Source organism: Lissotriton helveticus, chromosome 10 (genome assembly GCF_964261635.1).
Source record: "Lissotriton helveticus chromosome 10, aLisHel1.1, whole genome shotgun sequence".
Lineage (NCBI taxonomy): Eukaryota > Metazoa > Chordata > Amphibia > Caudata > Salamandridae > Lissotriton > Lissotriton helveticus.
In genome coordinates, this window is record NC_136071.1 from 864,844,782 (window position 1) to 864,866,358 (window position 21,577).

General features: G+C 44.5%; 1 protein-coding gene across 3 annotated transcripts in view; it reads left to right on the plus strand.

Annotated features, from left to right (window-relative positions):
* The window catches only part of RAPGEF5 (Rap guanine nucleotide exchange factor 5), a 984,395-nt gene that overhangs the window by 719,514 nt on the left and 243,304 nt on the right, over window positions 1-21,577 (plus strand). For 2 of the 3 annotated variants that reach the window (XM_078663509.1, XM_078663507.1), the window contains exons 10-11: window positions 5,917-6,035; window positions 6,427-6,515. In XM_078663509.1, the coding sequence (XP_078519635.1) occupies window positions 5,917-6,035; window positions 6,427-6,515 (208 nt within the window). The remainder of the gene's footprint in view (window positions 1-5,916; window positions 6,036-6,426; window positions 6,516-21,577) is intronic. The other variant, XM_078663508.1, reaches the window with a different exon arrangement.

A 21,577-nucleotide genomic window follows, 5' to 3' on the forward strand; every position in this document is an offset into this window, starting at 1 on the left:
GCAGAGAGTGAACCCTCCACACACTCCACATTTGCACAGGTTACATTTCAAGGTTAACAGACCTTCAAACATCTCTATATGTACAACAAAAACCCACCAAACCCTTCACCCTCATCAGGATGTAATACAGATAGGTATTAGACAATGCCCCGCTGGGTGCAGAGGGAAGTCTGTACAAATCACAAAGAGGCGAACTACTTGGCCAATTGTATGCCATGCAAATATTCAGTAACAAAATATAGCATAAATACATCACACAAATTAGTGCCAGCCGTTGTCCTCAGTTGTAGACCACACAACTTCAGTGGAGTCAAATAACTGGAGCTCTGTGGCACAATATTTAAGCAGTCCAACAACAAGAGCTGGTACACAATATCGAAACGGGTAACATGAGGATATGATAAGTAATAACTGCACACCTTCGTGAAACAGAGATAAATCTCAACACAAATATATACGTACCTCCCTGAAAACACACAAATAGAATGAAGATAGTGCTAAGATGATCATCCTATCAGTGCTATTCAGGCCCAATTATTTATAGTCATTTTTAGTGTTTGATATTTCATGGACCTAGCACTAAGCAGAAGAAGAATGCCTTAGTGATGTTTTTATTGTAGCAGAAGCATGTACGTCAGGAAGTACTATGTGTCAAATAATATAGATTCTGTCACCTTGAAGAAGCTTGATTATTGAAAACAGAATATGATGGATTGGGCTTGAAGTAGGAACATGTGAACAGGATCAAAATACAGAGCATTTAAACACTTGCTTTTTTGCATAGCCTGCAGATGATTCTACATATTTTAAATGGTTTTACATGTAGTTGTTTTCACAAATCAATTCATTTTTAAAAGGAAGATATTTTCTATGGCATAACGAAAACAGGGCCGATCACTTTCCAACAACAAAAGACATAGGCAGATCCTACCGATCTCTCTAATTACACAGCAATCATCAAACGGCCTTGGACTGAGAAAGTCAATGAGATGTGTGTGGCAGAACATCTAATTTATATTCTTCCAAAGAAAAAACTTTCAGTCCTTCACCAATCCGACTTCCCCAAAGGATACAGCAAAGAAACTGCAACTTTAAAAATTCCTGCATGGCCTATCATGTTGGACAAGGACAATGTCTGCATCATTATTACTTAATCTCAAGAACCGGTCACAAGATGGTAGAAAACAAACTTTACAACTCCTGCTGTGCTCTTTCTTGCCCCATTCTTCCAATGTATTAACAGCTTTCAAAACTACTGATCATAGGCTCATCCAGATACTTGAGGCGTGAATGTTCCTGACCAATTTAAAACATCTGATCAGATCCGAATATGGCCCATAGTTGCGTGTGGGTTCCTCGCGGTTGAGAGCTTCTGCCTAACTATTATAATTTGTGCAGCGTCACTGTGATTTCTGGTGGAGGAAGTAAGTAATAAGATTCACTAGTATGCTGATGACTCCAAAATGTGCTTAGAAACCAACTTGCTCCAAGACATTCTCACTCTCATTGCCTGCTTGGGGAAACTACAAAATCTGATGGCGTCAAATTTCCTTAAATCCAACATGGATAAAACTGAATGTAAACTTTTTTAAGACACTGTGAATGCAAATTCAGTAAGGATGCTAGTGCCACTCTACAGTTGCTAAAACAAATTATTTAAAATCCTATATGTCGCTGCCTGGCCGCCCAAAATCTTGTAATGCTAGGGATTGTTTGCAGCACTGCCATACTTGGGGGAGCTTCAAATCCATACCAACTCCTCACACAGCAACGTTAAATTTACCAGCTAAGTTAGCATCAAGCATCAAAAGGTAGACAATATCACCTTGATCCTTAAATAACTGCATTGTTTCCCCCTTAAGGCATGAATGAAGTTTAAATTAGCCTGCATAATGTTAAAAGTATCCACCTCTCCAAACCAAACTATCCAAACTCCACCTCAATGAAACATCAACAGGAAGTACCAAAGGAGTAAAGGTAGCTTCTGATGGGAGTTAAATCGAACATTGCTCCCTCAGTGAAAACGACGATGTTGCCTTAACTCACCTCTAGAAGTAAAGCATTGATGACACCAGATTTCAGTGAATTCTAACACAGCCCTTCTTTTTGGGAAATACAGGCTGTTTTTGTTTCTATTGTTATTCCATCTCTATTTCATTGTAGGTGGTATTTGTATAACGTAAACCTAGCTGAAAGGCAGTGGAGCACCTTCCAGGGTCAAGGGCAAAGATACAATCAACACATGATTGGTGTGGTTCAGAGAGCAGTGGTGTTGTGTTATTGTGTGGCCTTTATAGAGGTGTGTCTTCATGGGACTTTTAGATGTGTCATAACTGGTAGTGAATATATCATATGATGCTATTGGTTTCCCTTAGAGGGTGTATTCATGATTCATTCACCCCTCTGTGTATGTAATTGGGTAAATAAATGTACCCCTGGTACTGTGGAAATCTCTGCTTCACCTGCTCACATTTTTTTCACTCCCTCTACACTTCTCTATGCTGACCTCAGATTGAGACCACACCTACCCGCTGCTTGTGGTAAATCAGTTGAAGTTAGGTTTGTTACAAATTTGCTAGAGAAACCTGCTCCTAGCAGAGTCAAGTTCTCATAGTCCACCAACAACCGTTATATATATACTGCCCCCAGTACCATGTGTGGCATTTTTGCGTTGAATGCTTAAGAGTGAGTAAGTAATGTCATCCCTCTCTATAGGTGTAGGCAATAACATTGGGTCTTATGTAGAGGTTGCTATTAAACTAGCAGAAGACTGTGGCGCTACACAAGACTGTCTGAAGAGCTTGTACGGCATGCTGCATGGGTGGCTGTGTTCATCCCTTCCTGCAGAGTCTAGAGATGAAGCCCTCCAGCACATGGACCTGAATAACCCCTCAGGCCTGTTAATGCACACCAATGAACTCACTTGTGTACCCTAGCAGCCCCCCACCCCCCACACATTATAAAGAACAAAAGAGAGACTTTATTTGCCTGCTTCTATTCACATTTTATAATCAGCCTTAAATTAGGTGACTCATGCCACTTCCTCTTCAAGATGTATAATGCATCAGGGGATTCCACAAACTACTAAAGCAGGGGACAAAGCTAGTTTTAGTTCAAGATTCATATATGTGATAACGTAAATAATGGAGAGCTTAGAACTATGAGCTCTAAGAATACCAGAAATCAGTGTTTTCCTATTGCCTGCCACAGACCATTGCATAGTTGGCAGCAGTGCATTGGGTGTAGTAGCCCACCTCTACTGCCAGCACCACTGCTTGACATAAATACGGAGTCATGTTTCTGTCTCAAAGTTAGTTTTAGTTTATGTGAATTTGAGATACTAGACAGTAGAGATGGGAATGTTGACTCGCAGAATAGTAAACTCCAGCACACTTTTCAGTCTGGCCCCAGCAAACATTTAAACATGTATGCCATATTTTGTCTTTGTTGTTATGTATATTTGCAGCAGACATGATCCAAGCAAATGTCATGCAATCAGTTTCCACCAATGTGGATCAGCCAAGGATAGAAACTCTGGTATTTGGTGTGTCCTTGGTTACTCCTAGGTTTGGCATTGCAACACCTCCTGGCCTCAGATGTCAAGAAAGGGCAGTAGGACACTTAGGGGGTTATTAGGATGGGCCACCCTATCGGCTATCGGGACCGCCCGCCTAAAGTGCGGGGGTCCCGACATTGGTATTAGGATGCGCCCGTCACAGTGGCGGGCGCATTCCTCAACTTAACATTGTGGCGGGCAGTGCTCACCGCACCGCCCGCCACAATGTTTTAAAAAAATGCACGCATTTAAATGATTGAAGCGGCAGGCACCGCACGGTGCCTGCCGCTTCGATCATGTAAATGCAGGGGGTACCACAGGTACCCCCCATGTGCCACCCCCCTTTTGACTTCACTCTGGGGGCCCACAGGGGGCCCCCAGAGTGAACACCGCATGCCTTTCCGTGGCGGCATTGGCGCCACGGAAAGGCATTGAGAAATGCACATAGTAATATGGCGGGCGGTGTCTAACAGACACCGCCACCATATTACTCGTTTTTCCCCGCCGCCTTCCCCTCCGCCATCCTAATATGGCGGGGGGGATTTGGGCTAGCGATGTCGGGCGGTTTGCCTCCGTCAGGCCGGCGGTGGCCACCGCCAGCCTGACGGAAGAAAACCGCCCGACATCGTAATGGACCCCTAGGTATACAGCAGTCCAAGAATCATGTTTACTTCTAGTAATTTCCACTCCTTGCCCATTTGCTAGCAAATAGGCTCTAAGTCTAAGAGGGCTTAAAAGTTGATTACGGGGTTAGTCTTGTGATGTCATCACAAATCAAAGGGTATATGTGATAGCTTCCTCTACCGTAGCATTGTTTTGGTCGCTTAAAGTCTATCGTTAATGCCCGACTCGATTACCCTGTAGGCCGTTGAGTCGAACCTACTGGTAAAATGACGTGAAAATGAAATTCCTCTATCTTCTTAAACACAAAATATGCCTAAGAACTGTGTTGATGGCATGCAACTCTCTTGTTCTGCTCGTCTTGGTTGCTTGGATTTTTATTTGATTAGAGAACTGTATGTTTAGCCATAGCCATACTCATATATTGTAAATGAACGAATATTACATCATATAATAGCCAATAAAATTCTCGAAGCTTTCTACTCAAAAGTCCATGTGGTCTACTGACATAATTGGCAAATGTGTAAAGACGAGACTTAGATTATAATCCGGGCATGTGTATTGTACAACTTGTGTGACATTTGGCAGGTCATTTTACCTTCTATGACTTAGCGTCTTCGGCTTGGTTGTACATAGGATAAATGTAGGAGCACTTGATCAACATATGTCTCGATACTGATCGATACATATGTGTATAAAATATATACTTAAATCACACTGGTCCTCTAGCGCTGAATTGCAGTTAGCTCTAATTGTGTAAAACTAAAAAAAAAAGAAAATAAACCAGCTTTTACACGTCTGGCTACTGGAGAGCTTTCGTAAACCCATTGACAGTTTAATTTCCTCACCAGAGGGCCCTGAATCGACTACGCGATGCATCAAAGCACTTAATTTATTTTGGAGCGCGCTGCCTGATCAGCATCCGCCGCTCCTCTCCGAGACCCTCTCTTCCTCCCTTGCCGTACAGTGCACTGTCAGCGGTCGCTGGGTGGTGTGTAGGCAGAAAGAATGACTGCTGAGTGCCCTCCTGCCCATGAGAACTGAGACAAGAAAGGTTGGTGCATAATAACCTCATCTCCGATTCTACTCCTTGACTACAGTGCAATGCAATTGCATTTATGTAGCGCTTCATTTCATACCTCTGGGCGCTTTCGTGGGTCGGGTACTCCGCTGCTGGATCCCTACCAACGTGGCTTCCAAGTGTCATAAATACGAACCAGATGTGCGGATGCAAAAGTACACTTTGCTTGTTACATAAACAAAGGATTTGTAAAAACATGCAGTGCCTTTGAACCCATTACGTGTACTGATCGCTTAAAAGCCAGGCCTATATTTGCATATGAATTATAAAAGATAAGAATTTGTAAATGCCATGTATTTCCATGCCTGCACGAACTACATAATTAGCTGTGCGCCTGTAACCCTTTCATTCAGAATAGATGAGTTACTTGTACGCATTATGCAGTTCAGTGCATCTTTCATCAGCGTTATAAAATATAAGATCACGGCAGCAGAACGTAACAGAATATGGAAGAGAAAAATGCCTGTCTTGGATAATATTTTGTGTAGGACAAATAATGTACTTCTTGCATTGTGCTGTGAGGCGCGTAAATCCTAGGCAGGCACTGCAGAGCAGAGACAGAATTGCTCTTGCAGCGCCAATCAGCGCGTTTCGCCTGTCTCAGGGGTATCCCTTCCCAGACGTTTTATGTGTGTTTTTTTCTTCTTCTAAATTAAAGCAGAATGACGAAGTGTCCACCCTGCAAGTGAGAGAAGAAGAGCAGGATGTGCTGGTGCTCAAGAAAGTGTCGTCGGAGAGCCCAGCCCCCGCAGCAGGGAGCGCCGAGCATGATTGGAGGTAAGAGTTTGTCCTCGGGCTGCGTCCACGCGCAGGCACCACACACACACACACACTCACACACGCACACACAGAGGCACGGGCGGGCTGCAGCACGCTCCGCAGCCGGATGGACGCAGCGGCCGAGCAGCGGGAGGGCGGGACGGCGCAGTGAACGGGGAACATGCCCTTGCCGGTGGACGTCTAGCATGGGCAGCGCCAAGCTGAGGGTCTTTCACCCCCGCCTGGAGGGAAAGGGCGCCCTGGCGCTGGCTGCGCGCGAGCTGCCCCCGCCGACCTTTGACGTGCCGTATTTCAAGTACATTGACGACGAGGACGAGGAGGACGAGTGGAGCAGCCGCTCGCAGTCCTCCACGGAAGATGACTCTCTGGATTCTCTGCTTGCCCACAGGTACATGGTGGTCTCGGGGACGCCGGAGAAAATCCTGGAGCATCTTCTGAACGACCTGCACCTGGACGACGTACGGGACAAAGAGACAGGTGAGGACAGCGCTGCTTCAAGGCGCTGCGCACGTGGGCGCTACCTGCATGGACGGCTCTTGAGGCCACAGTGACTGTTCTGGGTGGCAGCTGCAATAGGGTACGGGTAATTTCAAGGGGAATCGAACGATGGGTGATGGTGAAACATGCTGCCACCCGGTCAGAAAGAATGGGCACGTTAAATGTGCCAGATGTGCAAAGCGGTGTGAGTGGGAAATAAACAGCCCTGCTCCGCGGGCGCACGCAGGGCAGCAACTTCCCTTGGATCAAATTGATTTAAGGCCGACTTTACTGCTCGCACTGCACAATCCGGCTTTCCCATCTTGAGCACAAGGAAATGTCATTTTCCTTCTGCCGGGAGAGGCTATTACATTGATTACCCAGGCAGGCAGGCGTTTGACTGCACACTCTCCCAGATGCCTTTGTGGGTGGGGATGTGGGGGATTGTTTAGTGCGCAGGTTTAACGATTCCCCTCAAGGCTCATATGGTGCATTCACTCTCAGTGTGCCTGAAAGGTGACAGATTGGGAACACTGGAATCCGAAGTCTTGTGCAGCAACACAAGCTCTCTGACTGCGCACTTCAAATCGGCAGAGACAAGTGAACAGGGTCCATGCACCTACAATCATAGGCCTCTTTGTAAGGGCTTTTGCAAAACGATTACGTTTTGTGCCACAGAGGTGCACCTCTCGGGGGGCATACAGGGACATGCAGGGAATATTATTGTTCAGCACACTGGGCTGATATTGTTATGACATCATTTGTGCCTTTGTCACAGCTGCAGAGTGAAAGGCATATTAAACATTTAGATGCATGATGTTCTGGTTGAATGAAAAAGGAAGTGCATTTTATTACTTCCATGAGTGGTGCATGAAGTATTCTGAACATCTAGTTCTTCTGCACAATTAGACAGTTGGGGCACATGGTTGCATAAAAAGCTAAGCACATTTTCCAATGGTACTGTGTCTCTTTAGTCAACGGGCAAACGTCTAGAGCATAGGCACTCACAGACATATTCCCATTGGCCACAAAGTTTGGTCTGTGATGTGACCAAGGGTGCATTGATGCCAGTAGGGTGGTGGCTGGGGAGTGGGGGACAAGGGTGGGGATTGTGGCAAGGTGGGTGTAGGGGAAGTGAAGAATATACATCTACTATCTGAATTACACCGAGTTAAACTAAAAGCCTGGAATTAATCCCAGCTTCTTCACTTAAACAAACTGTGTGATCTTAGGGAATTGTTTTATTTCACTTTACCTCCTTTTTCTTCATTAACACAAATAGGACTTCAGGATGTTACACAACTGTCTGTTTGATTTAATAAACTATCATGTTCATGTATAATAGAAACCCAGCCCACCGAAAGAGTTAACATAGCAACTGGGCTCTTAGTTCACTATGGGCATTGTTGTCAGGGTGGGGTAAGAATGAATGTTCCTAAACTCATGTTTGAAAATTATCACTTTAAAAAAAAAAAAAATCCCAACACGCTGATATAATCTGGTATACTAAAGAAAAGCGGTTCTGCACATTAGAATTTTGAAAAGACTTTATCATACTTTTACACTTTTGATGCAAGATGTCTTTTGAAATGAAGATGTTTCTAAACTTTAGGGGTGCAGGACACCCTACTATCCTCCTTTCTTTAACTTAAATTAACCATTAAATACATTCTTACCAATTTATTTACCATTTTTGTAATGTCGGTGCTGAGTCGAGTTAACAGCAGCCCGGTGCTGCTGTTGACCATGGGGCTGCAAGTTCAAGAGGGGTGCATACGGCCTCCAGCCTGTACTTTGACCATCACTGGTCTAGCGACAAGTGAGAAACTTAAAAAAAAATGCCACTGCACGCTGTCATTTTTAGGTCTAGTGTTATCCAAGATCTTTTGTTTTTAGTAAAAATGTTTTTAAATCAAGATAGACTTATCAAGAGGGACTTTCAAAAAGCCTGCCTCATCCATAGGTCTGCTTTGGTCTCTTCTTATTAACATTTTGCTTGAGCCTACCACAGCTTACTACATGACCAATGGGCCAGCCCACTACAGCCTTTGGTTCCTTTCTCTGTGTGTGACCGTATTCGGCCCTAACACAGTGTTTTCACTGGCAGTGAAAGTAATCCTTTTGAGAGCTAGGGACTTTTCAGCCCATGTAGGGTTCTTTAAAAAAAAACATGTTCTACTTATTTTAACTTGTCTGAGGGCCTGGAAATTCCAAGGACACTGTTAGAGGACCCTCGCCGTACCCTGCAGTGTTTGCATCGCACATTGACTGCTTGCGATGACCATGTTTTAAAGTGCGATTTTTACTCATCCCAAAATTTCCCACCCTTATGTGCTCACATGCGTGCATGCAAGTGCATCCACATTTAAATAACTTTGTTAAATTTTACTAATGAAATCTATAAAAAGTGTATGTGTGCATGCATGCGCTTGCACTTCTGTCCATCTTTTTGTACAACTTTGTTACAAAAACATTTTTAAAAAAACAACCACCTCTATGGGCACACATTCATGCATGCCGAAGCTCTTGTTTTTGACTGCTTTTTAAAAAACATTTTTTATAAAAACTCTTTAAAAAACCATCCTTAGCAAAGCCACACCAGACCTATTGGCTTTGTCATTGCTTATTTGCATTGAAAAGAGCTCATTCTGCAAGGTGTTTCATTGTGTTATGAAGTTCCCATTTCGGCATGATATATAATACACCTGTGATAAACAGATTACTTTTATTTTGTATTTTTGTATTGTGTTGCTATATTGCCGATCTGTACGCTGCACATTCAGAACATGTTTTTGAACCAAATCAGTTTGCTTTGTGTAGCATGTCACTAGAGGCTCCCTGTAGATTCAAATGTTTGTTGTTGTAGATAAAGCACTGTCTGGTTTTTCTGCTTCATTAATTACCATCAACGGTGGGCTATTTATGTCTTTTGCATGCTTCCTTTCTTGAATTACAAAGTATTTAGTGCGGTTTGCAGGGTCGGCATAATCCAGTGTTGTCCCTAACGGGGAGCCAGTTCATCATCTATCTCTCATCGCCTCTTATCATCTGGCATGGTGTGAACCTTCAATCCACTTAGACAAGAAATGGACTTAAAGGCCGTAATGGGATAAGAAAAGAAATGCTCTTATTCCCGTTTCCATCCTTGGAAAATCCTGTATCACTCACAAAGTGAGCTGTCTCACGCTCACCAGACCATGATGTTTCCGACTGAGCTCATGGCAGAGCTGAGAACCATGCCACGACGCAGCTCGGTGCATCGTCTTAAAATGTACGTTTAAAGAATGCAGTAAAAACATCTAGGGATCCGGGGTACCCCGTTAAAGAGCTTTAACACGAAAAAGGGGTTGTGCAAAATCATGCACAATTAACAACACCAACAACGTACACATAAGATGCTCTTATAGAATATAACATTTTCAGAATTTGCCGGCAATCCATGCAGAGTTCAGTGCTCCAAGGAAAGCACACTCCAAAAAAGGGCATTGTGGGTTCTAGTGGGAAGGAAAATGTCGTAATCACTTATGTGTGCTGCATTCACTGTAAGCTGCGCCGTGTCTTTAAACACTCAGTGTTATGTCCCCACAGAGCTGTGAAACCATGAAGGAAACAGGCATTCACAAAGCCAATACGCCTGGCTCTGCTAACCTTTCAGAATTGTCCATGTATACTATATTTGTGAATGTTTTTGTATTAAGACACGTGACACACGAGAGTACCAGCGTCAGAGATGGGGGGGGGGGGGGGGGGGGGTAGGCCGTATTCTCCTCTAGGTAAAACAAACGTGGTCTAAAAGCCAAAATATATCACTTTAATGCAAAACCCCACATTGCAATAATTGTCCCTGGTATTGAAGGGGACTACTTACTTGGCGGATGTGTACATTATACAAGAACAGAACCCCTTCACTCTGTCAGGTAAGCCAATGGCTAAAGTGGACTGATCTGTTGTCCCATGGTGCATGCTGTGGTGGGCTGAAGCAACATGTGAATAACACTTCAACAAACCAATAGATGAAAAAAGCAGACTGAAAGTCCCTGTAAATAGATGTGTATGTATATGGTATATTTATAAAAACAAATGCTCTTAGCTAAAGCCAAACCTAGAAAAGAAAATTGTGCTGAACTGTTACAAAGCGGCTTATACACCTGCACCAGCCTTGACTTGAGTCTCATCTTACAACACCATAATGAATCATAGCACATTCCAAACATGCTGCCTTTATCCAGTCTAGACCTATCCGTAGTCATCATTTCTCATCATTCAGCAGAGAGCATGTCTGTGAGATCTCATACTAATCTCCAACTCCATGCTCTCTCTCTCTCTCTCTCTCTCCCGTCCGCCTCTCTGTCTGCCTTCCTACCGCTTCTGATCTTCCTGTACTTGCTTTTGTTTCCATTCACTGCTTCTAACATTCTCATCTACAGCTCTTTCCACATGTATTGCCCTTGGCTCTAAACCCTTAGCTCCTCACTGACTCTTTTCCATCTGCCATCCACTCTTGAGAATAGGCCTCTGTTATTGTGATTGATTTTGTGTGGCCCACCAGCTGTGTGTTTACTTTCTTGTGCGTGCTGCTTTGGTACCAGTGCTTATTTGTGTTTTGCTTCTTCAATCCCTGTAGTAGTTTTTAGGTCTGCAGTTAGCCAAGACCTTCTTATTTTACTAAGATTACACATAAAATAAACTTCTAGGGATTTTCGGCCAGTCATTTCATCCATTAGTCTGTTATTGTCATTAATAGTTTTCGTCTGCCCACTACAGCATACAGTATCAACCCGCTCAAGCAATTAGCTAACTTTACTAAGTGATGGCTTTCTACTATTTCAATTGGAGCACACATAGTTTCACTCAGTGAGATGAAGTACACTACTGTGACAATTTGTGTTTTTTGAGACCCCAAAATACTTTTGCTTTTAGTCAGAGTTTATTATTTATTAGTGGGAGGGCCCACTGATAATTTAACAACAGGTTTTACAAAAAACATGTTAAAATAAAGTCCGGCAGCCCACACCAGACCTATAGACTTTGCCAATGTTTTTTTTTCTTGTCATAGAAATAACTAAAATGAGACGCTCACATTTTTGTAGAATCCATGATTCAGTATATGGATGCCAGAACTGTCATTAAGAAAATAAACTTCTGGGAAATCTGTGTATGGGACTCTTGCTGTCATTTTTCGCTAATTCTGCCAATTCCTTCAGAAAAAATGTTGGGTTCAGGCATTGGTCCAACGTCTTTTCCACTCACCATGTAACATTAACTGAATGGCTTGGTAGTGCTAAAGCTTAGCAATGGGGTCAACTTGTAATCAGTCTGCAAGTTTGCTCTTGTATCATTGAATAATTATAGGCTAGCGCTGGAGAGCTTATACTTTTATTGTCACTCATTAATGCATTGCATAACAAAAGAAATACACCTCATGCTATACTAATTGTTAGTTTAATTGTGTAATTGATTGACTTTATTATGGTTGGCACAGCATGTTACTAATATTAGCTTCTACTAATGTGTGTGACAACAAACTCGCACAATGGGAATCCACACCCTACACTTGGTCTCTGTCCGTGGCGAAAGTGTAACGCTTCATTCTTTTCTTAGTGAGTGTCTCTGTGAAACAAGGCAGTGCAGCCGCTTGCCTCACCAGCACCCTGTCAAAGGTATCCACAACTATACGATCACAGCCTGTTGAGGGTGTCCAAAACCCGGCAAGCATCCATTCCACAGTTACAAATCCCAAGTCTGCAGTAATTAGGACAACAGAAAAAGCAGGGTGGATCAGCGTGATTTAAATAGTACCAAAAGGAGCTCTAATCACTCATTATAAGATATTTTATTCACAGTTATATAAGCAATAGACTTACTTCTTATAAGGGTGCTCGAGAAAAGAACCTGGTCATGTGATGGCATGGGCAATGCGCTTTAATTGCATATGTATGTACATACCTCAGCTAGGTCTCGGATTGAAGGTTGGTTGAATGCAGGGGAAAGGAGAAAAATAATTGTCAAACAATAGTATTGTTGTGTATGGCTTGCATCGGAAGCCCTTAGCGACAGTACTGGATTTGAAAGCGTTACTCACTAATATTCCATCACAAGAAAACATCTTATGCACTGATATTCCATCATAAAGTTCAAGCAGTCAAAGTTGTTTTTTGATTGTTGTCATATCATAGTGCACCACTAGCTTCACCCCCTTCCCTCTACACGGCCTGTGTCTGCAGAAATCTAAGTGAAGCAGTGGACTAGTAGATGATGATACACCATCTCACTCATCTTCTTTCTCAGGTATCTACAGACCTGAGGGAGGAGAGAAAATGTGTGAGGCCCCCATCCGCTGACTGCACTGTCAGCTACAGGTCGGCAGACCCACTGTAGACAGGGAATCGCGGTCCATGCTGATGGCAGCTTACAGAGAGTGTAATGGTGGATCCCGACTTAGGAATGGAGAACTGCTCTCTAACATTAACTTGGTCCAACATATTACGGCTCCTACGCCCATCAAGGGTCGCACACTGGACCAAATATGGTCGCATAATATAGAATTGTCACCACCTCTCATTTCCCCATGTACATGGTCGGACCATCACTTAATTGAATTTACAGCCACCTTCAAAGGCAGGGTCAAGTCTCCGAAGGTAGCAGGAGGCCTGACTAGGAAGTGGAGAACACTTGATACTCAGGAATTCATCGACACACTGGTTAGTTCCCTCCCTCTCGCCAATCCCAATTCTAACTCGAACGTCGACTTAATGGAAAAAGATATCACTGACTGGCTATTGGCGGCCAGTGATATTCATGCCCCGCTTATTAAATTCTCACGGGCTAGACATTCTGAAGCCCATAAATGGTTCACCACTGAACTCAAATCACAAAAATTATCGCTGCGTCAGTCTGAAAGGAAATGGAGGCACAGCTATGCCAGTGAAGAAAGACAGCTCTATCTGTCATCTCGCAAGGTCTATAAGAAAGCCTTACTGACCGCTAAGACCTTGTACTTTCCACAAAGGTTCTCGCCGCCCCTAACAAATCCAGAGAAATCTTTAGGATTGTAAACAACCTTAGTAGTGATGACAGAATTTCACCCTGTCTGGCCCCCACCCAAGAGCGATGTAACTCATTGAATAGTTTTTTTGTGGATAAAATAGAAACCATTAGGGCCAGTATCCCCTCTTCAGTATATGGGGAACCTTTAGATGACAATTCTTATAATCCATCTACTATGGATCAATTTGAGAACATAAGCCCTGCTATATAATTAGAACTAATGTCCCGAGTTAAGTCGGACTCTCCCAAAGACTGCTGTCCTCCCTTGATCCTGAGGGAAATATTTTCTGCCTTACCTCACAGCATCCTTCCCTTCCTTAATGAATCTCTAAGTAAAGGGGAAGTACCCTCTGCTCTCAAAAAGGCTGTACTAGTGCCTCTTCTCAAGAATCCAGGAGCAGATCCCTCTGTTTCCTCTAACTACCATCCGATATCCCTTCTCCCCTTTTTCTCAAAAATATTGGAGGCCCATGTGGCCAGGTGCCTCTCCAATTTTATTGAAAACTCAGATTACCTTGAACCCAATCAAGCCGGATTCCGACCTGCCGATTCTACAGAGTCAGTTATTTTGGCGGTGATGGATCCATTGAGAGCTAAAGCTGACTTGGGGACTCCGCAGGCACTTGTGCTCCTGGATCTGTTGGCTGCGTTCAACACGGTCGACCATAACATCTTGTTGTACCGTGTCGAACAATAAGGGATCCGGGGAACAGCCTACAGGTGGATAAAGTCTTTTCTAACTGGCAGAACCCAAGCAGTGCGTCTTGGGAATTATACTGCCCCCAACCTGCCCACTTCATGTGGAGTCCCACAAGGCTCGTCCCTGTCCCCACTATTGTTCAATCTGTATATCCGCCCTTTGATTTATTCACTCAAAATCATGAAAACAACTGTCTTCAACTATGCTGACGATCTTCAGCTGGTGTTCAAGTTGGATTCACTAAATGCAGCCACCGAATTTCAAGCTACAATGCTGCATATCCAACGTTGGATGGACCTGAACCAATTGAAGCTTAACCCCGGCAAAACAGAACTGGTGCTGCCGGGGAAGAGCGCCATCTGTTGGGAACCACATTGTTGGCCGGGTGAATTAGGCCCTCCCCCTGTCCCGTCTTTATCAGTAAAAAGTCTTGGGGTGACAATAGACTCTGACCTTTCTTTGAAGGGACATGTGGGTACTGTGGTCTCCTCTTGTCTTTTTCAACTACGCAAAATAAGGAAAATCGCGTACCTGCTGTCTCACCAAGCTTTGATCCAGGTGGTGATAGCGTTGGTGCTGTCTCGTCTCTATTTTTCCAACTCCCTTTACACCGGTCTGCCATTGGGCCTGCTTAATCGCCTTCAAATCATTCAAAATCAAGCGGCGAGACTGATTTATAAACAGCCGAGATGGCAATCAGCCAGGCTGTTACTGCATAAACTACATTGGTTGCCCATAGCACACGCACTGCTTTCAAGTCGGGATGTATAGTCTTTAAAGCCCTGCACTGTACGAGCCCTAAATTTCTTAACAGCCTGATCACCAGACATGTTCCCATGTGCAATCTTCGTTCCGCCCATCTCTATCTTCTTTCAATTCCATCAATTAAACTAAAACAACAGGGTGGTCGTAGGTTTTCGTATCTGGCTCCTAGGCTCTGGAACTTACTTCCACTCTCAGTCAGGAATTATGATAGTCTTTTGGGGTTCAGAAAGGCTGTGAAAACTTGGCTCTTTGTGCAATCGTGCTAATATGGTCTTCCGCAGCTACTTGTGTATGTTTTAGCGCCATGAAACCTATGGTGTAAGTGCGCTTGATAGATTCTTTTTAACATAACATAACATAACAGGAGAGCATGCCTTTCTTGGCGAGGGAAGGTGAAGACAGTACTACGGAATGATGGCTGCATGCCAGATATTTATTTTTAAAATATTTGGAGTGGAGATGGGGAGCTATTAAATTGAAGCCTGTAGGGAGGGTGGCAGGATTACAGGTAAAACTTTTAATATTTGGGTGAGGGGAACATTCTAACAAGTGTGATGCAGGAGGCTGGCCTACACCAAGTGTATTTTCTTTTTCTTTTATTAAGAATAGGTGGTTGGCCAGGGTGGGAGGGTACATGACAGGACAACAGGGCTATCTTGTTTTCTAGATACAGCTGGGTGGTGAGAGATGACGGTGAGACCATACTGTGCATAGTTTGCCGCAACTCTTCCATCACTGCACAGCTGATCCATTGCATAATCTGTGCTGTGGGGGAGAGTGCGACATTAACTGCTTTATTTTCAAACCACTGAACAACCTTCCCCATTGTTTTGGGGAGGCCTTGATAGGAGGCTTTGTGATAGTCTAGAAGAGGTACACACCTTCATGGCAATCACCTTGATTGAAAAACTCAAGAACTAAAGCAGGTGTTGTGAGCAATGAAACTGAACAAATCCTGAATATTAAAACATGGTCCTTGGGGGTGGGGGGGGGGGTGGGGGTGGGGGGGGAGGTCAACTGAACACTGGAAATCAGTTGAGAAATCCAGATTTTTAAGCATAGCAAAAGACTCCTGTTTCCCTCCATTGCATCAGCAACCCTAAAGAGTCCACACAATCGAGTTTTATATGACCCGAAAGTGTGTCCTGTCAGTGCAGTGGTGTGCCACTCCAAGGCATCGGATTTGTGCAGCCATACCCAACAATAACTTGAGTATAGAAAACTATTATTAATTTACAGTTTTCCACTTCTGGGTTTGAAGGGCCGTCATGCAAAACTTGAGCTCTGCTCTCGTTTGCTTTGACGTGACATAATAGCCCTCGGAAGGAAACCGCATTGCTGACAGCTCACACCATTTTTTGCCGTTTCCAAGCGCCATAAATACCAGATATCATTATTGACTAATGTAAAGGTGCTTGATTATCTGCCTCAGATGGATGACAGGCTGAGTTGTTCATAGCAGGATTTAAAAAGATCATGGTCTGCGAACCACAGCCATATGAGCAGCAAGCTTTTAACTTGATGAGCAATCTTGCCGCTTAAATGCAGAAAATATGCATTTCGGAGTGTAACTGAGGTATTTACTCCGAGAGCGGAGCTCTTTCTGCATTTTGAATCCTGGAATGATTTTCTCCTCCACCTGCACACAGTCTTCCATTACCTTTCTGGGAGACCAACGAAAATATGAAACCGCAAACTGGACTCTGGTTACTAAGCAGCAGGTACTTGACTGTTGATAAAATCTAGCTGACTACACAGAAAAATGCTGACCAGTACAGAAACTCTGGGAGACAGTAAGGGTTCTGGGTCTCAGGGCTACTTTCACACCAGATGTCATCAGCACCTCAGTTCCCTCTCTGTCCCTGGAGCAATGGACCAGGTGGTTCCCCCATGCAAATCTCTTTTTATGCCTAGCTCTGCCAACAGGGCAGTCTGCCACCAGCATACGGGTCTAGAAGGGTCAGGAGTTTCCAGCATAAGATTACCTTTTTACTGGTCACATTTTGACGGGCAGTGTTGCTGAATGCACTGTCGGGTCATACAAACCTTTCATTATGTGAACTTTTCAGTTGTTGCTACAATTGGAGGAGTGTGGGGGAGGGGGTGAGCACGAGCTGATTTCCAAAGTTCTTTAGCAACCCTCAAAAACCCAGTCTTAAAATCCAGGATTTGGTCAGTTTTGTTGCCCACGACGCCTGGTTTAGTAGTTCAGTTTTTCAAGTACGGTGATTGCCATGAAGGTGTTCACCTCTTTTAGACTATCACAACTCTGGCTATGGAGGCCTCCCCAAAACACTGGTGAAGAATGTTCCCTGCAATTAAAATAATGAAGCAGGCAATGTCAAACTAGGCTTGTCCAAGCCAGATCATGCCAGACCCCCTTCAGCCTCTCTTCACTGGTTTGCAGTAAATGCCTGGGAGTCAATGTGTTCTACTAGACCTGGCTATTTACCATTGCAGCAAAGTTTAACGATACCAGCCAGACCATTAGCATTCAGCTTCTAGACTGCCGTCTAATACAACTTTTAGTAAACTGCTCCTTGTTGGTAGATGTTGCTTGTTATAGGCTGCTATCCGCAGGAATGGCTATCCTATGCATCCGCCAATGCAGTCTAATTTGCTGAAGCTCAGTAAAGACTTAAAAAACTGGTTTATTTATTTCACTAGGTTCATCTTTAGGAATTCTCAGCACCATGAAGCATCAAGGTGAAAGGTTGCTGTATGCTGTCCAAGATCTCTGGTACTCCGCTGGAAAAACATTTATTGCTATTACACACTTGACTCTCCAAAACTAGTGAGTTTAACAGGAAAGGCCTAATCCAGATGGTGGTAGATGTTGTTGTATTATGCAACCAAATACAGTTAACTAACTTAATTTCTTATCAAATTTTCGAAAAAATATGGCCTTTATTTATGGATAGCTATGTAGTAGAAGGTTTTGTTAGGAGCAACATGAATAACCAAATCATGTAATACCTTCTGGGGATCTGAAATATCACCCCAAACACAGTTATGCCCGAACATGCGCTCTAGTACTAGCCTGCAGTGCCCTGCATTAGGAGAGCAAGCGAGGGAGAGGGTTTCTACTGGCCAGTGGCCGCAGCCCCCGATCTCCTATGGGCGGGGACAGTCCCTGCTCAAGCCAATCCTGGCACTGCTGGAGCAGCGTCAGTATTGGCTAAGAGGAGTTGCCAGTGCCACCAGCCACTCACAAAGGCAACAACGCAGACCCTGGCCCAGGCCAGGAGCACACAGCAGAGGCGGCACGGATCGTCACGTCAGGTAAGTTTTCAATGTTTTATTTTTAACCACTTAGGCGCTGATGACGAGCTCAGCTCGTCATGAGTTGCGCCGCTCGCACGCTGATGACGAGCTGAGCTCGCCATGTAACGCGCGTTTTAAAAAAACGCCGCGTACAGCGGGAAAAGCCACCGCGCGCATGCGGTTAAACCCCCCGGCCTCCCACCCCGCGAGTATTGCGATCTGCGACTGCCGCTGTGTAATTTTAAAAGGACCAAAAAGAATACATTTTAACCAGTTTACTGACAGCTGGGTGCATCAATGCGCCTTTCATTCACTCACGAGGCGCTATAGGACACATTCACCCACAGACACTTTACAATCTGAAGGGTACAGAAGCGCCACCAGGGTGGAGGCTTCGAGGAGTTTCTTCACGTACATTTGAGCTTTTAGTAGTTTCTGTTCTTGCAGAAGAGATCTGTGCAGTCCGTTTGATCATTTTAGGGGGGGGAGGGGTAAAGAGTGTACGACTCCAAGCATGCGCGTACCCATTCAGAGCAAACCTGTGGCATGAAATGCTGCAGGGAGCACCTTTGGTTCAGTGTCAGGGGGTCGGGGCCCTCGGGGCCCTCTATCCATGTGCTAAGCACTTAAGAAATTCATATCTTTAATGAGGGGAGCTGCTTAACCAAATCACGTCAATCAAATGCAGAGCCCTGGGGGGAACCAGAGTAAGTGTTATTGTGTCTGATGTGGAAAGTGTCACCATGAGCATGAAGCTCCTTCGAGGCGCTTTAGAGAATGACAACGTTGAAAGGAGTCGTGAATCATTCATCCATTGACCTTTCGGCAGAGCCCAGCCACAGCCAGCCTTAAAATGGGGCCCCTTAGTACCCAACTGTGATATGAATATTTAAGTGATGGGGCCCACGGGTCGCTGGGGAATGCGCTCGTCTCTCATGAGTCACAGAGCGGCCGCCAGCACGGGCCTTTGTTGTTAATGACCTCGCCTGCAGCCAGGCAGCACTCGGAATAGTGTGCCCCGTTTTTAGGTCTAGCCTACGCAGCACGCATGCGCTGCAAAGGAGAACTTTAGTCGTCATGAAGCTCATTTTAAAACACATACTCGTGCTTGTGATGGCCTACACCTTGCGGGAGCACGCAGGGGCCCGCCACAAGCACGAGTATGTGCTTCGAAAAAGGGCAGACTGCTCTCCCCGCGCACCACTCACGGATGCACCCCTCCACCTCTCTCTCCCACTGCAGCCTTTTTTTCTTAAACCTTCAGTGCGAGGCGCACGCTTGTTATTTCAGGCAACATATACACCGCGCTCACTTCAGACAACTCCATTGAGGCACACGCTTGTTATTTCAGGCAACATATACACAGCGCTCACTTCAGACAACTTCATTATCTGCTTCTCTCCTTCTTGTCTACACACCACTGAGTTAGCCATGTGTGATCCTGGGCACCATAGATACGACGGCACTTAGATCATATGCACGTACTTTTAAAACCTTCAGCGCAAGGCGTGTGCTTGTTATTGTTGCTTTGACCCTCTCTCACTCCCTGCTCATCATTGCTTTAATATCCTCCCTTCTTGCTCGTCGTTGTTTTGATCACTCTACTTGTCGTTGTTTTGACCACCCAACTCTCCATTCTTCTGACCTACCATCGCCTCCCTCCCTTTTCCTGCTCGCTGTTGTTTTCATTCACCCCCCTCCCGCTCGCCCTTGTTTTGAATCGCCCCACCCTCCTCCCGCTCCTCCTTATTCAGACTCTTCCCTCTTTCAAGGTGCTCGGAGATGAAACCTCAGCACGCATTGTCCAAGATCTGCTGCAGGGTAAAGGCATCACCAGCAAACAAGCCAGATTGGATTGTAAAATACCTCAGAATATCACATAATAATTGCGGGACAATGTTGTTTTTCCTGTTTCTAATAGCGCATTTGTATACAAATTCTGCTGCAGTTTACCGTTTCTTCTTTCGTGTTGGCTACAAGCGAAAGGCTCAACTTGAGGGAACATGTTTTTGGAAAAAGTTAGAAATTTACTAAAATATAAGGACAAATGTTCTGTCCCGCTTTCCTTTGTTTCTAAACTCCCACTCGCTCCAGCTTTCCTGTGTGTAACCCACCTCTCCTGTTTCTCCTACCCACCTCTCTTGCTCTCCAATGTGTTTTTCACCTCCCTCATGTCCAACCTCTCACTCTGTTTTTTTACATTTTGCTCTTCAGCGCAGGCTGCTGTGCACCATGGCTTAAAGTAAGATAAGCATTGGCATCGCCAATAGGTTTCGCCTTTGTGACCTTATAAGTATTTAGTTATGCAGCATAATATCCTTAGTGCAACAATATCAACTGTTGCATGGCTAAACACTTATAAGGTCCCAAAGGCAAAACCTATTGGCTATGCCAATGCTTGTTAAATATGGAAAGTGTGTGTCTGTTTAGGGCACTTGATGCTTTCAAGAAGAGCTGCAACTTTTGTGACTGCTGGGGTGCAGAAAGGTGTGCTCAGCTGTGCAGAGACCCCCTCACCCTCATACAAATTGCCCCCCCCCATCAGCTCTTTTGTGGTGAGAAGGGGTAGCTGAGAACCAACATGCTTGGAGTTTCACTGTCTGTATACATGAAAGCACAGCATGAATGGTGTTTGCAGACGGCGGGTAGGGCGATAGAGAATGGTGCAGAGACAGGGAGGGGGTGTGGAGGATTGGCAGAAACAAGAGAAAGGACCACTTATAGATAACAAGAAAATAAAAGGCGTTTAGGCAAACATTGACAGACTGAAAAACCTTTACAGCGACAAGATTAAAAAGTACCAGGATATAGGCTGCCATAAAAAAAGAGTGAAGCAACCGAAGCATAACGAAGAAGTCGAGGAAGAACAAGAAAATACATAGAAAAACACAAAGTACATCAATAATCAAGCTAGCCCCATAGAAAGGAAAAACACTCTTTAGAAGACATGGGGAGAGTATGTGGTATAACATTGTGGGTAGAGGATGTGGCATAACGACAAGAGCTGGGGACCTGAGGAACCTGGCGACGTGGGGAACCAGGTTTGAGTCTCTGCGTTGGCTCAACATAAGGATGGGCCAAAAATCCGTTCCGCTTGCAGAATTTGCGGATTTTCGGCAAATTCGATCCGCGAATCTCGCGAAATTGCCGGAAAATCCGCAAATCCGCTCGCGGGCGGATTTAATATTATTTTTTTGCACTATACACTTACTGATTAGCCAGTAGAAAGTACTCCAGTTGAGTAGAGGTATGGCACAACACGGTGGCATATTCGTGGATAAATATG